The sequence below is a fragment of the Neodiprion fabricii genome, chromosome 3 (genome assembly GCF_021155785.1).
Source record: "Neodiprion fabricii isolate iyNeoFabr1 chromosome 3, iyNeoFabr1.1, whole genome shotgun sequence".
NCBI classification, from domain to species: domain Eukaryota; kingdom Metazoa; phylum Arthropoda; class Insecta; order Hymenoptera; family Diprionidae; genus Neodiprion; species Neodiprion fabricii.
The window spans coordinates 20,459,313-20,475,646 of NC_060241.1; the positions used below are offsets into that span (position 1 = coordinate 20,459,313).

The 16,334-nt window shown below is 36.4% G+C and overlaps 3 protein-coding genes across 8 annotated transcripts; 1 reads left to right on the plus strand and 2 right to left on the minus strand.

Moving 5' to 3' along the window:
- Nucleotides 1-1,179: 1,179 nt before the first annotated feature.
- LOC124178413 (spatacsin) lies at nt 1,180-11,214 on the minus strand. Of its 6 annotated transcripts, XM_046561709.1 has the most exons (23): nt 10,855-11,213; nt 10,438-10,767; nt 10,191-10,357; nt 9,692-10,045; nt 8,831-9,631; nt 8,556-8,728; nt 8,196-8,470; nt 7,944-8,114; nt 7,661-7,861; nt 7,394-7,585; nt 7,018-7,312; nt 5,848-6,068; nt 5,592-5,752; nt 5,119-5,437; nt 4,876-5,044; nt 4,413-4,796; nt 4,169-4,327; nt 3,618-3,766; nt 3,425-3,535; nt 2,938-3,231; nt 2,411-2,482; nt 1,893-2,215; nt 1,180-1,636 (listed from the first exon to the last, which is right to left on the minus strand). In XM_046561709.1, the coding sequence occupies exons 2-23, from the start codon at nt 10,708-10,710 to the stop codon at nt 1,426-1,428; spliced, it is 5,475 nt and encodes a 1,824-aa protein (XP_046417665.1). In that variant the 5' UTR covers nt 10,711-10,767; nt 10,855-11,213; the 3' UTR covers nt 1,180-1,425. The 6 variants fall into 6 exon arrangements, with proteins under 6 accessions (XP_046417665.1, XP_046417666.1, XP_046417664.1 ...); XM_046561710.1 differs by having other exon boundaries at nt 1,893-2,212; nt 10,438-11,214; XM_046561708.1 differs by having other exon boundaries at nt 10,438-11,213.
- Nucleotides 11,215-12,622: 1,408 nt separating this feature from the next.
- On the plus strand, nt 12,623-15,430 carry LOC124178429 (GTP-binding protein Rit2). The gene is made up of 5 exons (XM_046561752.1): nt 12,623-13,193; nt 13,262-13,318; nt 13,380-13,453; nt 13,542-13,733; nt 13,842-15,430. Exons 1-5 carry the CDS (start codon nt 13,043-13,045, stop codon nt 14,076-14,078), a joined length of 711 nt encoding a protein of 236 aa, XP_046417708.1. The 5' UTR covers nt 12,623-13,042; the 3' UTR covers nt 14,079-15,430.
- A 3-nt stretch (nt 15,431-15,433) lies between these two features.
- Nucleotides 15,434-16,293, minus strand: LOC124178432 (bis(5'-nucleosyl)-tetraphosphatase [asymmetrical]). Its single transcript, XM_046561755.1, has 2 exons — nt 15,875-16,293; nt 15,434-15,785 (listed from the first exon to the last, which is right to left on the minus strand). The coding sequence occupies exons 1-2, from the start codon at nt 15,984-15,986 to the stop codon at nt 15,469-15,471; spliced, it is 429 nt and encodes a 142-aa protein (XP_046417711.1). The 5' UTR covers nt 15,987-16,293; the 3' UTR covers nt 15,434-15,468.
- Between the last annotated feature and the right edge of the window lie 41 nt (nt 16,294-16,334).

Consider the following 16,334-nt stretch of genomic DNA (forward strand, 5'->3'; position numbering starts at 1 on the left):
AGCGGATTTTAATGATTTTGGTTTAAACTCACGCTTTTTTAAACTTAAAATTGATTAGATTTTGGCTTTGATCATTCAAGTGTTTTTCGAATAATTTAAATGCAATTTTAAAACATAAGATAAAAATGATGATGTCTTGAGAATGGATCAACGGATTCAAACGAAAATTCGTAGCAGAAGGTTTTTTGGGTCGCGGATCACGAATATAAAGTCAGATTTGCAATATTTAAATTTAGTATTATAAGGTTTTTACGATCGCTGGTCATGATTCCAACGTGAATTGGAAAGAACTGTAATTTATAGCTGCAGGTCAAATATGGTAGTCCAAAGCCCGGCACTTGTCTACTTATCGTTTACTATGGTACCTGGGGCGGAGTTTCAACAAGTAAAAACTCGTTAATCACGAAGTTGACATAGCGCTTCCAAAATTTGAATAAGAATGACATTGTTGTTGTTATTGTAGTTATTTTTCATTTTTTTTTATTTTTTATTTGAAAACGGAATGAGTTTAAAAACAGGAAATTCAAAGGCTGGCTTATCGTTAGCTGAAACTCGCTTGGTACAAAAATCAAACGTAGTCAGCAGTGGCGTAACCTTGAGAAATGTTGTTAACTAAATCTTAATAGTCGATTTCAACGTGGCGCATATATATCCAAATATCGAAGTCCACGTATCTCAAACGCGTAAACGGGTTTAACAACCCCATTATATACACGATTCGGAATAAAAATAATTCAATACATTCTCATTTGACACAGAAATTAAAAAATTGCACGAAGATATTATACAATGTTCTCGAATCAAAGTTTGTGTTACTAAATTCTTGAACAAGTTTGCTGTGCTTGAAATTAATTCTAAGTCGTGTTGTTGTTCTGCACAGTAATTTTTTTCATCAACTGTACCTATCTACGTGTAGAAAATAACCGATAACTGTGTTTGTATCGTATGATAAACGTTTGGTGGAGAGTTGAAGAAAATGCTGGGAGCTATTCAATTCCGTAAATAGTTTATGGCTTAATCCAATTACTTATATGCAGTTGAAGCCATCAGCGCATTAAGTCATAAAATTTCATTTAATTCTCTTCACCGCCTATCCGTCTTCTATTCATGGCTTATCTTGGCATCCAAACCAACAACGGAAACCACCCGTATTTATGAAATCATAAATGTTGGAAATTATAATAAAACTTGCTTTATTCAACTTTATCTTACACTTAAATATCGTTCATATATACTTCGTCATCGACTAAAATGCTAGAGAAACAAGTAACTTTTTATTTTTCTTATGACATTATTTAATGGTAAGTGGCCTAACTGATCAGATACTGGTAAAAACAAAATGATAAATATTGTCTGTTATGTTATAAAATGATTATACTCAGTCAAAGTTTAAAATTTTAGGATAAGCCTGGAAGAAAAGCGATTTTACTCAAAGGCTGTGCTCGTATATCCCTTCCTCCATACTGTATCTTTCAGATAAGCACTGACCGCGGCATCTCCCAGTATAGTTTCTATCACATTTTTAAATCCCAGCTGACTAGCCAGAGTATATTTGCACTTCACGTCTTTCAACCTTGATATCAGCTGTTGCATGTTCTCTACCATTTCCTTGGTTATATGTTTCTCCAACTGATACCTATTGGGAAGACAAATAATGTGCATGTAATTGGACAGTACTTATCTAAAGCGAAATCAAAAAATTTCAAGATACACAAAAAGAAAAAGTTATATCAAATGTTCAAAATTAACGACATTTCACAGAATGCAAATTGTTAATATAATATACAACCCCGTTAATATGTTAATTGTTCAATAAATCAATATGAAACAATAATTTGCACTGAAGTTTTGACTTATACCGTGTCTTGTACAATGATATAAACCGTGTTCACCTTTTAACAGAATCTTTGACAATGGCGGTGGTGAGCTCGTTGATTGTCATAAAGTCTTTTAGATACTTTGCGTTGGTTCGTGTGATGCACTGAGCATACAGTACGCTTCCCCAGTCGACTGGATGATTATAGGCGCGAATAAGAATGTTAGCTTGTGAAAAATTTAAATCGTTACAGATCATCCTGTCAATGTCAGCGCTCCCCAAATTCAGGACACAAAGAACTTGTTGATTCTGATGCACAGAGTTAAGAAAGGATATTTGGAGTGCCACCAACTCAGCAAGATGACAACACTGGTACGCAAGCGAAAGCTTACTGTCCTGCTAAATAAAGAGGAACTGATGTAGATTCCAGGAGAGAGAACGCGTTTTCTCACTCACTGCACTCGGCGTGCACTGATTACAGTAATCGGAAAACGCCAAAGGATTACAGGAACTTAGCTCACTTCGTTATATAACATATTAATAGCACTGGCTAATTCGTGAAATCTGAGTAGTTTAAAAAACCGGCATACTTACTTGGTGGGTTTGAAACCCTGAATATAATCGCCGTTTGATGTCGAATAGCGGGTTCTCATACTTACGCTGATCCTGAGAACAATAAATCTGCTAAACTAAAACAAGTTTTGCCAAAATCCATCAATATAAAAGAGAAAGAAGTTGGAATATACTATCACCGAAATCATAACATCTGCCAACATTTACTATTTCGTTTCATTTTTTTCAATTGGCTATTCAACAATTTGTTCCATTTCCATGTATGTACAATATCAAAAAATCCTTATGAATGGGTAATCTTCAGGCATAAAATAATTTGGAGCTCTTGTCTTTTTCTTTATGTTTAAATTTGCATGTTGTTACGTTTGCAAACGATCGTATATAAACTTATCCACATGGGTGAGTAATATATTTTGAGGGAAAATATTATAAATCTATTAATTCAATTCATCATGTTTTAAATGTGCGGTAAATTTATTCGAATTATACCGTCCAATTTCTTGTCCCTTATTCAACTGTATTTGAATACGAAATATATTACACATTACCTGCAAATAGTATTCTGTCGCATGGGTGTAATTGATCATTGCAAGATGCAGCTGTTTCTCCGTTATGTCGTTTTTTCTTAGTCTAATATCTCCGGGGTTGAGATTTCCCTCATTTCTACATTCGATCCTTGCATTTATCAGGACCTTCTTAATCGCTTCCTTTGCTTCTTGCTCCCATATTGAGGCAATTTCGGAGTAGAGACAAAAGTGGTGCGCAACAAGTTTAAACAGATCCTCGTTATCCGGGCAATTTCGCTTCAAGAAATCTAAAAGAGCCGTTTTTAGTCCCGGAATCTACGAAATAATAATTAAAATATTTTTAAATACACTCTGCTTGGATATGCATAGTCCGTTTTTGTTGCCTAGACTGAACTCGCGAACTTGACCAAAGAATTGCGGTCATTTGCGCCAATCTTAAGACGTGGGTTGTCATTCATCACAGTAAACCCACTACCAATTCACATTTGAAAACAAAAGATATTCATACTTTCTCAAGACCTCTTCCAGTCAACAAGAACTCAAACTGCTCATTTTCTTTTATTATCTGCAGGATGTAGTTCATCTCAGTAAAGCGACCAACACCTGTCAATAGCCGTACCTGCAAAGGAACAGGTGCATAAAACAATTTTCCGTTATAGATATTCTTATATTTGTTGATCAAATTTCTTATCATAATTTACCAACAATCCCCATTGCTTAAGATTTTGAAGGGAGTTAGCTAACTGCTGAGATTTCCTCAGGATCGATGCTATTCCCTCCATGTTGCAGGCCGCGGTAAAACAGTCATGAGACTTTATGAGAAGCTCAACGATCACTCTGAGGGTACTGGCTATACAAATAAATCATCAAGATATTACCGAGGATTCATTAACAATAAAATACGACAAATTAAAAAACGTAGGATCGTGCTAATCAGGGTGAACTAACTATGGAGGAATACTGTCTTCGGATTTCAAGTACATCAGTTGAGTGGTTTTTGAGATATCGTGTACACTGTAAAACATGTCATCGAGCAAAACGGTTGACGTTATGCTCAATAAAAATGCCACCTATTAGTTTATTTTAATTGAAAAAAAAAAATGCCAATGAAGCTTCGTCTACATACTTTTTTATAAACTAAACATCAATTGAATTGAACAATTCGTTGTTAAAACATAAATTCCCAAAATTTACCGACTTTCTTATCCGTGTGCTGGTACATATCTGCTTAATGAGGGATACACGAATTTACCATCACGATTCTCTCCATGAAAACGTCCCAGCAGCCTCGTAGTAGTGTGAAGCAGCTTTGAACCGAGCAAGGAAGGCTCACTGCATAATTCTGTGATTACGTGGAAATTCCCATCCAAAGTGTATCCCCACATGGTCATCGGCTGGTCGATGTGGCCTCCTGCAAAATTAATTTATTACTGATTGAGTGAGTAGGAAGTTTTCGAATCAAGCACAGTACTTTCGAGAAAAACAGAAATAAACACCTTCAATGTGTCTGACAATCGAGCTCTCAATTTTTTCAGATAAAAACTCGGCTAACTGATGATTGTTGATGTTATAAGCAGCCACAACATCCTTAATCACTTCGAGCTTGTAATCACATTCACCAGCGACTATTTCCTCAAGAAATGCAATTGGGTCAGTCAAAGTTAAAAGATTCTGATAACTTTTTCCGAGATGAGTCGCCAGTCTGTAGCATAACAGAACTTTTCTTCCAGCAGCAATACCATGGGAGAGAATTTCAGTGAATCTTTCAAGCTGAAATATGCAGTCTATCTTGACCAGCTTTTCTGGGGTAGAATTCGCCGCCTCTAATGCAACCTCCATCGATATATCGCCAGTCTCGTCTTCCGAAAGCTTTTGGCTCTCTGTAAATTAGGAATGGACATTAGAGGAATTGAAAATATAAAAGTGAAAAACAGAGTTTTTGCAGAAAGATGCAATTACGTGAACTCATTGATGAAACTTTGGGAAATCCTTTGCCGCTGTACGCAACTTGCCACTGGTTCTTGAGTTTCGGTTTTGTTGATAGCAACAATCGTTGCTGTGCTGTTAACTCATAGGGACTGACCTCTCCTTCGGCTAAGCTGAGACACAGCATCAAAATTTGTAAATCCTACACGATAAAACCTTCTCTTTATTAGTTGTGCTGGAGCAAACTCTTAACTAAACTCTTACAAGTTAACGTACCCTATGTTTATAGTTAAAAATCTTCGCTATTCTTAGGGCTGTACCCAAATGTCCAGTATCAAGAAATCGCTCGAGCAATTTTTCCGCAGCTAGCTTTTCACCAGGCTCTGTCAGTTCACAACAGACTTGAAGTTCCGACAGGCCAGACATGAGTTCAGTTTTCAACTTATTCAGTGAAATTGGCGCGTTGTTGAAATCGATGGTGTCAGGATCAGCCAGAATGCAGGACTTCCACATCGCCATTTCTACGCCATGTTTGATATTCGGATTTACAGAAGTTCCTTGCAGAATTTCATGTGCCAGCTTTAGTATCTCAAATCTATACAAAATATAAATTTTAATTCGATAAATTTTATTTATATTGACAGAAGTTACAAGATTTTTGTACTGATTGTCAGTAGCATAATTCTTTTATCAAACACACTTAATATGACAAAGAAAATTGCAACTCTTCAAATTTTGTTAACACTTACCGTTCTTTGTGCGAAACAACTTTCTCGGCAAATTCGACATAAAATTGAGCAGCTGTTTCATAACTGACATGGTACTTTTCAAAGTCCTTGGAACAATTGATCCAGCACTTTGTTACCAACTGTCCATCCTCGATGAGAGTCTTTTCAAATTCCTTCCGCCACTGAAAAATAGCATACATGTGCAAAAGTAGTTGTGGATGAGAATAAACAGAGCAAAAAATGTAGGTAAACTTATAAATGAGTAACTTATCCTTACTTCGGCTATTATTACGTCCGAACAATTAATATTCAATGCATTGCAAAGTCTCAAAGCAACTTTGTAATTGTCACTCTGTGCTAACTGAGCTAAGCACCTTTGTATCTCCTTTTCAAGCAAGTTCGGATCGTCGAAAGAAGATAGGTATGTAAAGTTCAAGCTAACTTCAGTATCCTTAAGAATCTCCATGATCGTGAACAGCTGTCCAAAGTCTGGAGCATCTGGGATAAAATTAATTTACTTATTAAGGGACATATCTGAGTAGATGGCTGAAAAAGTCAGTGAATTTGGGAAATATATATTTCTGCATTGAATTATTCAATTCGATAGAAGTTTGTTTCATCAAAAAGTACATAGCTTGAACCTTATTTGCATATATTATCTATTAGAATGAGTATGTAGGATGCTTTGTTATTGACAACGTCAACCATTTTACTCACTGACATATTTTGCGTTGCCCACGTCAGCTCAAAAACGACTCAACTGATTTACTCCAAATTTGGAACCAGTATTCTTGGATAGATTATCGTCTTTGCTACGATACCACTTTTTGTATAATCGTCATATGTTTTATGTCAATCAAGTATAAGAGTTATAAATTTTGAATGAGAGTCAAATTTAAACTTCAAACAGTCTCCATTATGTTAAAACAAAAAATTGGATCATGACAAAAATGATAAACTGTCTCAGAATTCTATTTTTAAATTTGAAGTGAATCAGTCGAGCCGTTTTCGAGCTATTGTGGGCACTGCAAAAACATGTCACCGACTAAAATGGAACGTTGTTGTAAATGAAAATGATTCTTATTAAATGATTCTAATAAAGAAAAGATGTGAATAAAGCTCGATCTACACATACTTGGATAAAATAAACCTGAATCGAATTAAATAATTCGTTGCACAGGTATATATTCTCTCAAATAATTAATCTTGCTTTCTCTTAGTTCAGTCTAATCAAAAAAAAAAAATACGTGAATGAAAGTCAATGTACATACTTATGAATAAAACAAACCTTAATCCAATTGAATAATTTCTTGGCGCTATACATTACCAAACTTTATCTATTTTTTCAACAGTCTACTCGTATATACCTCTTTGATTAATCAAATCGAGTTGCAATACGAGGTTTATTTCTTTTTCTAACACACGAATTCGATGAGTTGCTTCTCACCTGGCAGGTCAGCACTGAAGTTAGACGAGCACAGCACCTTGATAAACTCCATCTGCGAAACAGTGCTGGAAAAACTATAACCCAGAGCGATCGTTGCACATTTAATACTAGCAAGAATTATCCAGTATGAATTCTTCAAGTAGGATGGATCTGAGTCCATCCAACTGATGTTCATGTTGCTCACAAGACCAGAGCAAGCAGTTTTGAACATATGCAGCTTTTCCTGACCAGATTCAAAGTCCCCTAGATTAACGCATTGCGTCAAAAACTCAGCGAAGAGACGCAGTGGATTTTCCTTTTCAGAATAAATACAAAATTTCCTGTAGTGAGCAATCAATTTCAAGACAAAAGAAATCGAATAGGCACTTTAGCTCACCGGCATGAATATTTGTAAGCTTTTGGTGATAGTTTTGGTGTAACCAGAAGCAACTAGCCGTGTCAACAACTTCAGCACCCTATCGGCAGGCCAAATTTGGCGATCCAGGCAATCTTTGTAATCGGTAATGATTGAGCGGTCGTTAGTTGATATTACAAGCCAGGAACACCAGTATGCTGGAATCGCTGATGGCTGGGATTGGAAAGTTGTAAATTCTTTGTATGACTATTTAAAGATCACTTCGAATACAATCTGCAAGATTATCACCTCGTAACAAGTTGCCAGAACAACCAAAAACGGTGCTCCATGGCAGTGTGCTGTCTGCACCAATGATCCAGGTGGATCTTGACTATAGTGACACTTGAGAATTGCCATCCACAGATCATCGTGGGACAAGCACATGAAGCTTTCCATCGAATTCCCAGGAGCATGAGATCCAGACTCTGTTGGACTTCCGCTGCCAGAACTCTGCGATAAATTAATTGAATGGAAAAAATTCTGTGAATTTAAAATGTATGGCACTTTGGAAAAAAATAGAAAATATACTCACGCAATTTCTCAGACCAATTTTTGAGTACAAGAATTGCCTTGAATCACGACTTTTCAACTGACGATCCACAAAATTGATTGAGTCTCCACTGCACAGATTTGGGTTATCGAGACATGCCAGCAGGTGACCCTTGATGCTAGGGTTTGCTAACTTTTTGACGAGTCTTAACATCTGAAAGACAGTTTCGAAAAGACACAGATATTTTTGATAGCATTTTATGGTAGGGTATAGTAACAAATGGAACATGAATACCTGATCTATGGGGTAATCAAATATCTGTCCAACAAGAAGAAATTCGAAGCATAACTCTCGCTGGACTAAATATTCAAGAAATGATTCTGGCAGCAAAGTTTTATGAGTTTGAGCAAACTTAATGTTTAAGTCCCAATCCTTGATGGCAGTAATCAGTTCACACGGATTTTCTTCAATAGTTTCTTTTAGATGCTGCTTGAAGCAATGTTCGAGATGTGATGATAAAGTTTTCAAGTCTGATGCATTCTTGTAGACAACTGACTCTAATAGTTCACCTAGTGGTTCATAAATAAGTCAAGATATTCAGAAAGTAGAGTAATTGCTGAAATCACACCAGTAATAAGACTTGTTAGAATTTACCAGCAGAAATTTCCAGTTGATCCTGAATGCGTTTAGCAACAGTGAGATGCAGCCGTAGCGTCTCCGAATCGACGCCGATTGCTTCAATGAATGAAACGCAAGCTGAGGTAATTTCTGGTAAGGTAATATTCCGCAGAGCAAGAATGTGAGCTTCGGTTGATGCCTGACATTTCCTAAAGGAGTTAATTCATCGACATTCAAAATCATTCGTAGGAATATTGGTTTGAAATAAGAAAAATAAATATTGAAATACTATAGAATAAGGGTAATCTCACATTTTTGAAGATATGTCATGGTGAAATTTCTTTTGGTCATAGACAAAAAGTCGCACAGCCATGTTCGGTCTTCCTTGTTTCAGATAATTAATATAAGTCAGCTTCTCTTTATGTCCGTATCTTTTGACCAGGTACTCATTATAAAACGTGGGCATTTGGTTAGTTCTTTGGCGCCACAGAAAGCTTCGCGAGGCATTAAAGTTCTTGAAACCGTTCAAAAGCTGGTACATGTTTGAATCTCGTGCAACAGTTTTCCCCAGAATGGCTCTTTCAAAGTGTGGAAAGCGGTGCAAAATGCTGTTCACAACGTCTCTAGGAACCATGAGAGTACTACCGAACTGAACACCTTCGTTATTCATAACAGTATCACCCAGAATTCGATGGGGAGCTCTGTCACTCTCAACAAACTGTGCAGTTTTCTTTCGATACAGTAAAAATATCAGACTCAAAAAAACCAAAGGATTTGTCTCAAGATAGTTAACTGCGTCGTCAGAAATGTAATCAATCGTTGCCAAAATGCATCCCTCAAACTCTTCAATACTCGCAGAGCTAGATGCAACACGTTCCAGGGCAATGGTAAACCTCTGTATTTTTTTGTCAACATCAAGCATATGGTCCTCCTCCAAATAAGATTTTGAATAGAGTCCAATATTCAACTTGGACAGCAGATTCCTGTTTTGTATATTACAGCTATGCTGACTGAGTATCTTCTCGAATTTTGCTGGAACTATTTTATTGTTTAATAATCTAGTCAGCACGTGTTTAACACTTACAGCTTCATTGGATGTGAAAACTCCATACCTGAAATTTGGAAATTGCATGTTAGACAGACAACAAAGTCTGCAGACACGTTTTACATACCTGCCCAAGTAATCTAGGACTACTTCTTTGGTGATACTGGCAGCGCTTGACTGCTGAGTGGAGTCTATCACGTTGTCAGTAATTTTCAAATGCTTCAGTGCTTCATACAGCTCTTTGTCTTTAGATGAAGGATTCAATTGATGGACTCCATAGTTGATGTCAATCCAAAATAAAATCAGGTCAACTTTATTCCTCATTAATAGATAATCCCAAACAATTTGGCTCGACAAATACTCTACCAATTCTCCTTGGAATGTATGAAAGTATAAATCCGTACATATGATTATCTTCAAATCTTCTGGCATCTGGATAATCTCTTCAATTGACTTATTGGTTATAGGATCATCTTCCACGCTAGAATTAGAAAAAACTAACTTTCCTAATGTAAATCATGGTATATTTGATAAAATAAGTTAACTCAAAGCTTTTGCATTTATGCAACAAGTAGAGTTAGTAAAAGGAGAATTTTTGAGCCAATTTTCTTTTAAATCACACGTACAAATATTTGGCCTTATAGTCATTCATGATGTTAAAAAGCTGCCACGCTTTTAATTCTGATGCCTGGAGCCCGTCTATTTTCCTCAAATGTTGTACCAAGTAATCGCGCAGTTTCTGATCTCTGCTATTGATGCAAATGACGGTGATATATTCCTTGGGATTTTTTCCCTGTAGTATTAAAGAATAAGAATGATAGTGAGAAAATGATCAGCTTGATCAAAGATAGATGAGAGAGAACTAAAGCTCACCGCATTTTTTAGTATGTGGGTGGCTCTGAAGACTTGCTGTTTGTCAAGCAGCTCCTTTACCCAAACGTCGACCTCGCGATAAAAATAAGCTTCTGCCTCTGTAAGTGGGCAGTTTCTCCTTGTCGCAAGACATTTTATGGCCAAATTAATGTGCGTCCCTTTTGCCGATGCTTCTCTGACTATCTCACGGTCCCCCAGTATACGCCAACCTGACCAAACACCTGCCAATTCACCCGTTAGACACTCGACCGGAATACCGCCCACAGTATCCATTGTTCAAACACCATTTGATTAACGACAATCACAGGGATCGTGAGATAACAGGATGAGCTGTCAAACGGGGCAAAGTACTGCACGTGACAATAGTACAATCTAACCTAACCTTTCCTCCTTTCCTTTACATGAAAAAATACTTGCATATTTATCTTTCGTTCTGGGTAATCGATAACGTATTATAGATCAGGATTAAAAGTTTTTCAGATTTACTGACAGTTATTCTACTCGTTGACCGATCGACAATTGACAACTGGTGGCAGCCATCTTGATACAAAACCAAGCCTGGTAACATTTTTCATTTTACACAGGAAACAGCGAGAAGCCTGAAGACCTAGGAGCGTATTACATTTTTTCACTTTTCGCATTTCCCACCATCGAAGAATTCTGATTTGTTGACTAAGCTTTGCAAAGTAGTATGATACACACGGAAAGTTTCAGATTAATTAGTTTTGTTGATATCATTTTTTTAATTTTCAAAATTTCCTCCCATGTGTATTTAAATTTATAAATTAGGATCGAATAGGGATGAAAATAATTTCCACGCTAAACTACGAATTTCATTTTACGATGTTGACGAAAATTTTTACGATTTAGTACAGAAATTCGAACGCGTGCGTAGTTTTGGCGTAGAATTCTTTTGTAGATCATTGTATGTACTTTTTCATAGATTTTCGTAGATTTTTTTAATCTGCTCTAACTCGTTGTCGTTCATTTTTCGTAATTTTCGTTAATTTTCTAAACTTTTTGGTCTTGATATTCGTAGAAAATCACAGTATTCCGTAGATTATTGTACTTTTTTATAAAATATTGTAATCTTTCGCAGATTATCGTAAAATGGTACAATTTTCTTTTAGTTTTAGCACTTGATATTCGTAGTTAATCGTAATTTTTCGTATTATAGAAAATTATGGTATGGCTCGCATTTACGTGATCGTTATTCGTATAGTTCAAATGGATATAATTTATTGTAAAATATATATTGTGAAAATTCTGATATAGAGAAATAACAAATGTTAATCTTTTCATTATTCATTCATTTGTTGAACTGACAGGTGGATTTCACGAAATGACTAAAATTTATTTCTCTATAGCAAGAATTCTACGATATTCTACAACACATTATATATCTATTTCAAGCTTTCATATAAGAAAAACGATCGTGTAAATGCGAACCGTTCTATAATCATTTATAATAAACAGCTATAATATACGAAAAAGTATAATATTTCACTAACGAATACGATAATCTACAAAAAATTCTAAGCTCAAACTACGCAGGTGTCCGAATTTCTCTGATTAATCGTAAAATCGGATTCATAGATAAAAGTAGAAATTATGTCTACCGGAGTACAATTGGATCGAATTGAAATTGCATTACAATTCAAACAGAAAAAAACTAGAAAGCGACTAAATACGTAGGTATGTATAATAATAGTATTAATATTTCATTCTTGTTATTACATGTTATTATATTATGTTTTTAAGTGTTCAACATTACATTTCACTCTTCCTAATTCTTGGTTCTTCACTTGAATATACCCTGTTTTATACTATTACGATTCAATTGTTAAATGCAATTAATCACAACAATACAAAGATTAATTCATATTAATATTCTTATTATGCAATCAGTTTTCTTGTAAAATTCGGATTAGTGGCTATCCAAAAAATCTGTCTCTTTTTTTCGTTTGCGTGAGATATGCTTGAAATCTACACCATATAATCCACATTCCTGAGGTAAATATTTCCGTTTACGTTGAAACGACGCTCATCAGTCGAATTTATCTTAGCCCAGGCGATCAAACAGCCAGCACGCACATCTGTCGTGATTTAAAGGCATACATACCTATGTATGTATGTATGCAATCACGCATTCGTGAAATGTGAAATGTATACACGCGATCGTAAAAGTGACATTTGTGTACAAGATGGCGGTTTTCGGGTCGACGCTACGCGTGCGTAATGATTTCAGGGTCGTCGAGAGCGGCTGTCGGAGTATGATTTTTAGTACATCCGTATTAAACGCGGTCGAGTGTGTTCGGTGAAGGTTTAATCGATGTTAAATATCAATCGAACGTTATAGCGGTCGGCCCACGGTGGCCGAATGATTACCCTCGTAACCAAATATGCACGAGAGGCGATTGGAAATCGATCACAGCTGCGTAATCCGCGAAACGTCACCAGCTATCCCCGATCATCCACCTGCTTTTCGTCCAGTTAATTCCATTCTAGTATGTGAACACCGGGTCTCTGAGCCGAGAACCGGGTTATGATAACAGAATAACGCGGGCTCAGACTCATTCTGAGCCGACCTAACGACCCCATCGCTATGTCTGTCAATGAGCCACCCTCGGCCGATGACAACTTCGTCGTCGCCCCTCTAATCAACAGCATTCCCATACCCACTCAACCGACCACCAGAGGTGGTCTCAGGGTTTATAAAATTGTTGTACTGGGAGATGGCGGCGTTGGGAAATCAGGTAAGACGTCGATCGAGACGAGAGGCTAGACTTGCGTGACCATTAATACTACTGGTTTTTCGTTTCAGCTGTTACTCTGCAGTTTGTTAGCCACAGTTTCCTCGACTATCACGATCCCACTATAGGTGAGCTATAAGTACCCAAGTCGTTGGCGTAGCAAGGATCGTTTCATGTTAATGTTTTCAGAGGATTCGTACCAGCAGCAAGCAGTCATTGACGGAGAAGCCGCTTTACTGGATATCCTGGACACAGCTGGGCAGGTGAGTCCTCCACCTACTTCGCTACGAAGTAGATTTTCATCTAATGACAAATGTCCATTACTCATTGCACCACCTTCTCTCCTCTTAGGTTGAATTCACCGCTATGAGAGATCAGTATATGAGGTGCGGCGAAGGTTTTATGATCTGCTACTCAGTTACAGACCGACACAGCTTCCAGGAGGCGATCGAGTATCGTAAACTAATCTCCCGTGTTAGAGCCCAGGAAGACATTCCTCTGGTACTAGTGGGCAATAAATTTGACTTGCAGCACCAGCGCAAAGTGAGATTTGTTCGCTTTTCAGTCAACAACTTTCTTCGGTGATACTGAAATAACGTTATTTAAATCAGAAAGTGAATTGTTGAGACAGATTCTTGCTCTACTTTTTAGGTGACTACTGAGGAGGGTAAAGCACTTGCTAGGCAGTTGGGATGTCCTTTCTATGAGACATCTGCAGCTCTTAGGCACTTTGTGGATGATGCTTTTCACTCGCTAGTTAGACAAATTCGTGCTAAAGAAAGGCCGCAAGGAGCGAGTCGAAAGCACAGTCGCTGGTGGCGTCTCAGGTCTATATTTGCTTTTGTATTCCGCAGAAGACATCGGCACGCTGATCACTATTCACCCTAGTAATAGCATCTCTCAGTCGAAATTCGTGGCACTTTCTTCTCTGAGATGATGATAAGGGGAACAATAATTATTTGAGAATTGACTATAAACGACTCTTCCGAAGTTGTTTGATGATCATATTCAGGTCTTTCGTGAAGTATTTTTCAATAGGCAATGTCAATATACAAGACATAATTAATGTGTTTTTTCTCTTTGAGCAGAGAGACATATTCATGTGTAAAAGTAGTTTTCAACTCTAGTCATTTACAGAATATTACTATTCACTAGTCATTGGGTTGAAGATTTAAGTTTTTTTAAATTTTTTTCTAATTATGGTTTTTTAGATACAGAAACAAATACAATACACATACAGTATACTTGTATGCATACATATATTTATTAACTTCGTTTACACTCATGTTTAATTACGTTAAATTCACAGTTTATTGTTATAGGTGTATGTATGTACAAATAACAGCAGAGTAAATATTATTAATCATCGAATTGGAGTATAACTCGTATTTAATACCTGTGCATGATTATCGTAATTTTAATTTCTCTAACACAGAAGAGCATGCTTAGTGGGTATATGTTTAATCTGCACAGTTTATTACTCGTAGGAGACACGAAAGATAAATAATTAAAAGCTTAATTTACCTATCAATATGAAGAAGCAATCAGACCCTTGAATCGTCGCCTGACAATAATCAAATTGAATAAATTAAGCATTACGGTAGAGATGAGTCTCTTATAGTTTTCGTATAAAAAATAGTAATAGATATGCTGTTATTGAGTGCTTGACTTATAAAGAGGAGCCACAAAATAAAGTTCAAGTTAAAAACATTAAATAATGTTGATATGCAGCTACGGTTTAAATATTATTTTTCTTACTGTTATTATTATTTATTATAAAAACACTGAAGATGTGATTTATATTTATACAAACAAATGATATATAATTATTATCGCGTACATAAAATGTATGTAAACACGTAAATTAGATAAGAATATGTTTACCATATTTGTTTACTGTATCGCTTAATTAAGTAATAAAAGAAAGGAAAACATGCACCTCTAGCTTCACTAGCAGAATATTATTTGTCAATAAAAGAATCATTCTCAATATAGTGTACCTCATGCAATTTATAAGTATACCCCATTTGAATACTGTATGTACCAACAATGATGTACAATATAAAAATTGAGCAGAAGAAAAATGAAGTATTTAAATAACCAAATTTTCCACGAATACAACTTGTAATATAACTCGTGGTTTTTGAGGAAAGAAAAATAAAATGTGTATAAAGATTTAAAGCTGACCATTCTGTCCGTCGAAATGTTAACTACAGTATGCATGAATATCGAAAGCAAAATAATGCGGAAAAAATTATTTATTTTTATATGTTAATTATTACAGTTCATTCTCTACGATATATCTGTCAAAGTATTTCAGGGTGTTTTGCATTTCTTCGTATCCCGCCAATCGACACGCATCTTGGAGACAAAGCCATCGGAATTCCTGATGCTCGGATGATAGTCTGGCGTCCTTATTTCTGTTTATCAGCTCGGCAAGCCAATAAATAACTGTTTTTGGTTTATCATTAACGTTGTAAACAAGCTCTTGTCTAGCGTTGTCAAATATTTTCAAATCCTCGCGCGACAAACCAGCCTCTTCTTCGGTCTCACGCAAGGCGGTTTGTAAATCTGTTTCACCAGGATCCACGTGACCTGCGATTGTCAATTGTCATGAATAAAAATTAACAGATTAGGAACAAACGCTTATTCCAAATCTTTTCATCAATGTAATATCAAACAACCTTTCGGGGGAGTCCAGTGATGAATTCCGTACGATGTCTGCATCAATAAATACTCAACTTGTCCGAAAAACCTACGAAATATCACGAAACCGCAGGCTCGTGGCGGCGCCATCCCCGTGTTTCACTCACTGATATATAACTACACTATATATCAGTGGTTCCACTGTTTCTGAAAATTAGATTGCTTATACATGCACGTATGCATGCAAGCTTCACCGACTAAAAGAGGATTTTCCGTTCAGAGCAGGTTTAAAGCTGCTTCCTGCTGGTCTATATCGCGTTTGTCAGTTTTCACTGGTGAAAAGAGAATGAGAATCAGGCCACGGCGCTCATTAAAATAAAGTTCAAGTTACATTGATTATGGTTATGACCGACTGCAGCAGCGTCACGACTACACTGATCTCTATTATACAATAGGGATCAATGTGCGTACAGCGTGCGAATCATGCGAGACTACGGA

Excerpts from the sequence above, each read along its gene's own strand:
- LOC124178432 (XM_046561755.1), bottom strand. The coding sequence starts at position 15,986 with ATGGCGCCGCCACGAGCCTGCGGTTTCGTGATATTTCGTAGGTTTTTC. Across the intron at positions 15,786-15,874 it reads TCACTGGACTCCCCCGAAAG|GTCACGTGGATCCTGGTGAA; the intron begins GTTGTTTGATAT and ends TGACAATCGCAG.
- LOC124178429 (XM_046561752.1), top strand. The coding sequence starts at position 13,043 with ATGTCTGTCAATGAGCCACCCTCGGCCGATGACAACTTCGTCGTCGCC. Across the intron at positions 13,319-13,379 it reads CTATCACGATCCCACTATAG|AGGATTCGTACCAGCAGCAA; the intron begins GTGAGCTATAAG and ends TAATGTTTTCAG. Across the intron at positions 13,734-13,841 it reads ACTTGCAGCACCAGCGCAAA|GTGACTACTGAGGAGGGTAA; the intron begins GTGAGATTTGTT and ends TCTACTTTTTAG.
- LOC124178413 (XM_046561709.1), bottom strand. The coding sequence starts at position 10,710 with ATGGATACTGTGGGCGGTATTCCGGTCGAGTGTCTAACGGGTGAATTG. Across the intron at positions 3,767-4,168 it reads TCATGGAGAGAATCGTGATG|CCAGTACCCTCAGAGTGATC; the intron begins GTAAATTCGTGT and ends TTATTTGTATAG. Across the intron at positions 3,536-3,617 it reads TTAAGCAATGGGGATTGTTG|GTACGGCTATTGACAGGTGT; the intron begins GTAAATTATGAT and ends GTTCCTTTGCAG.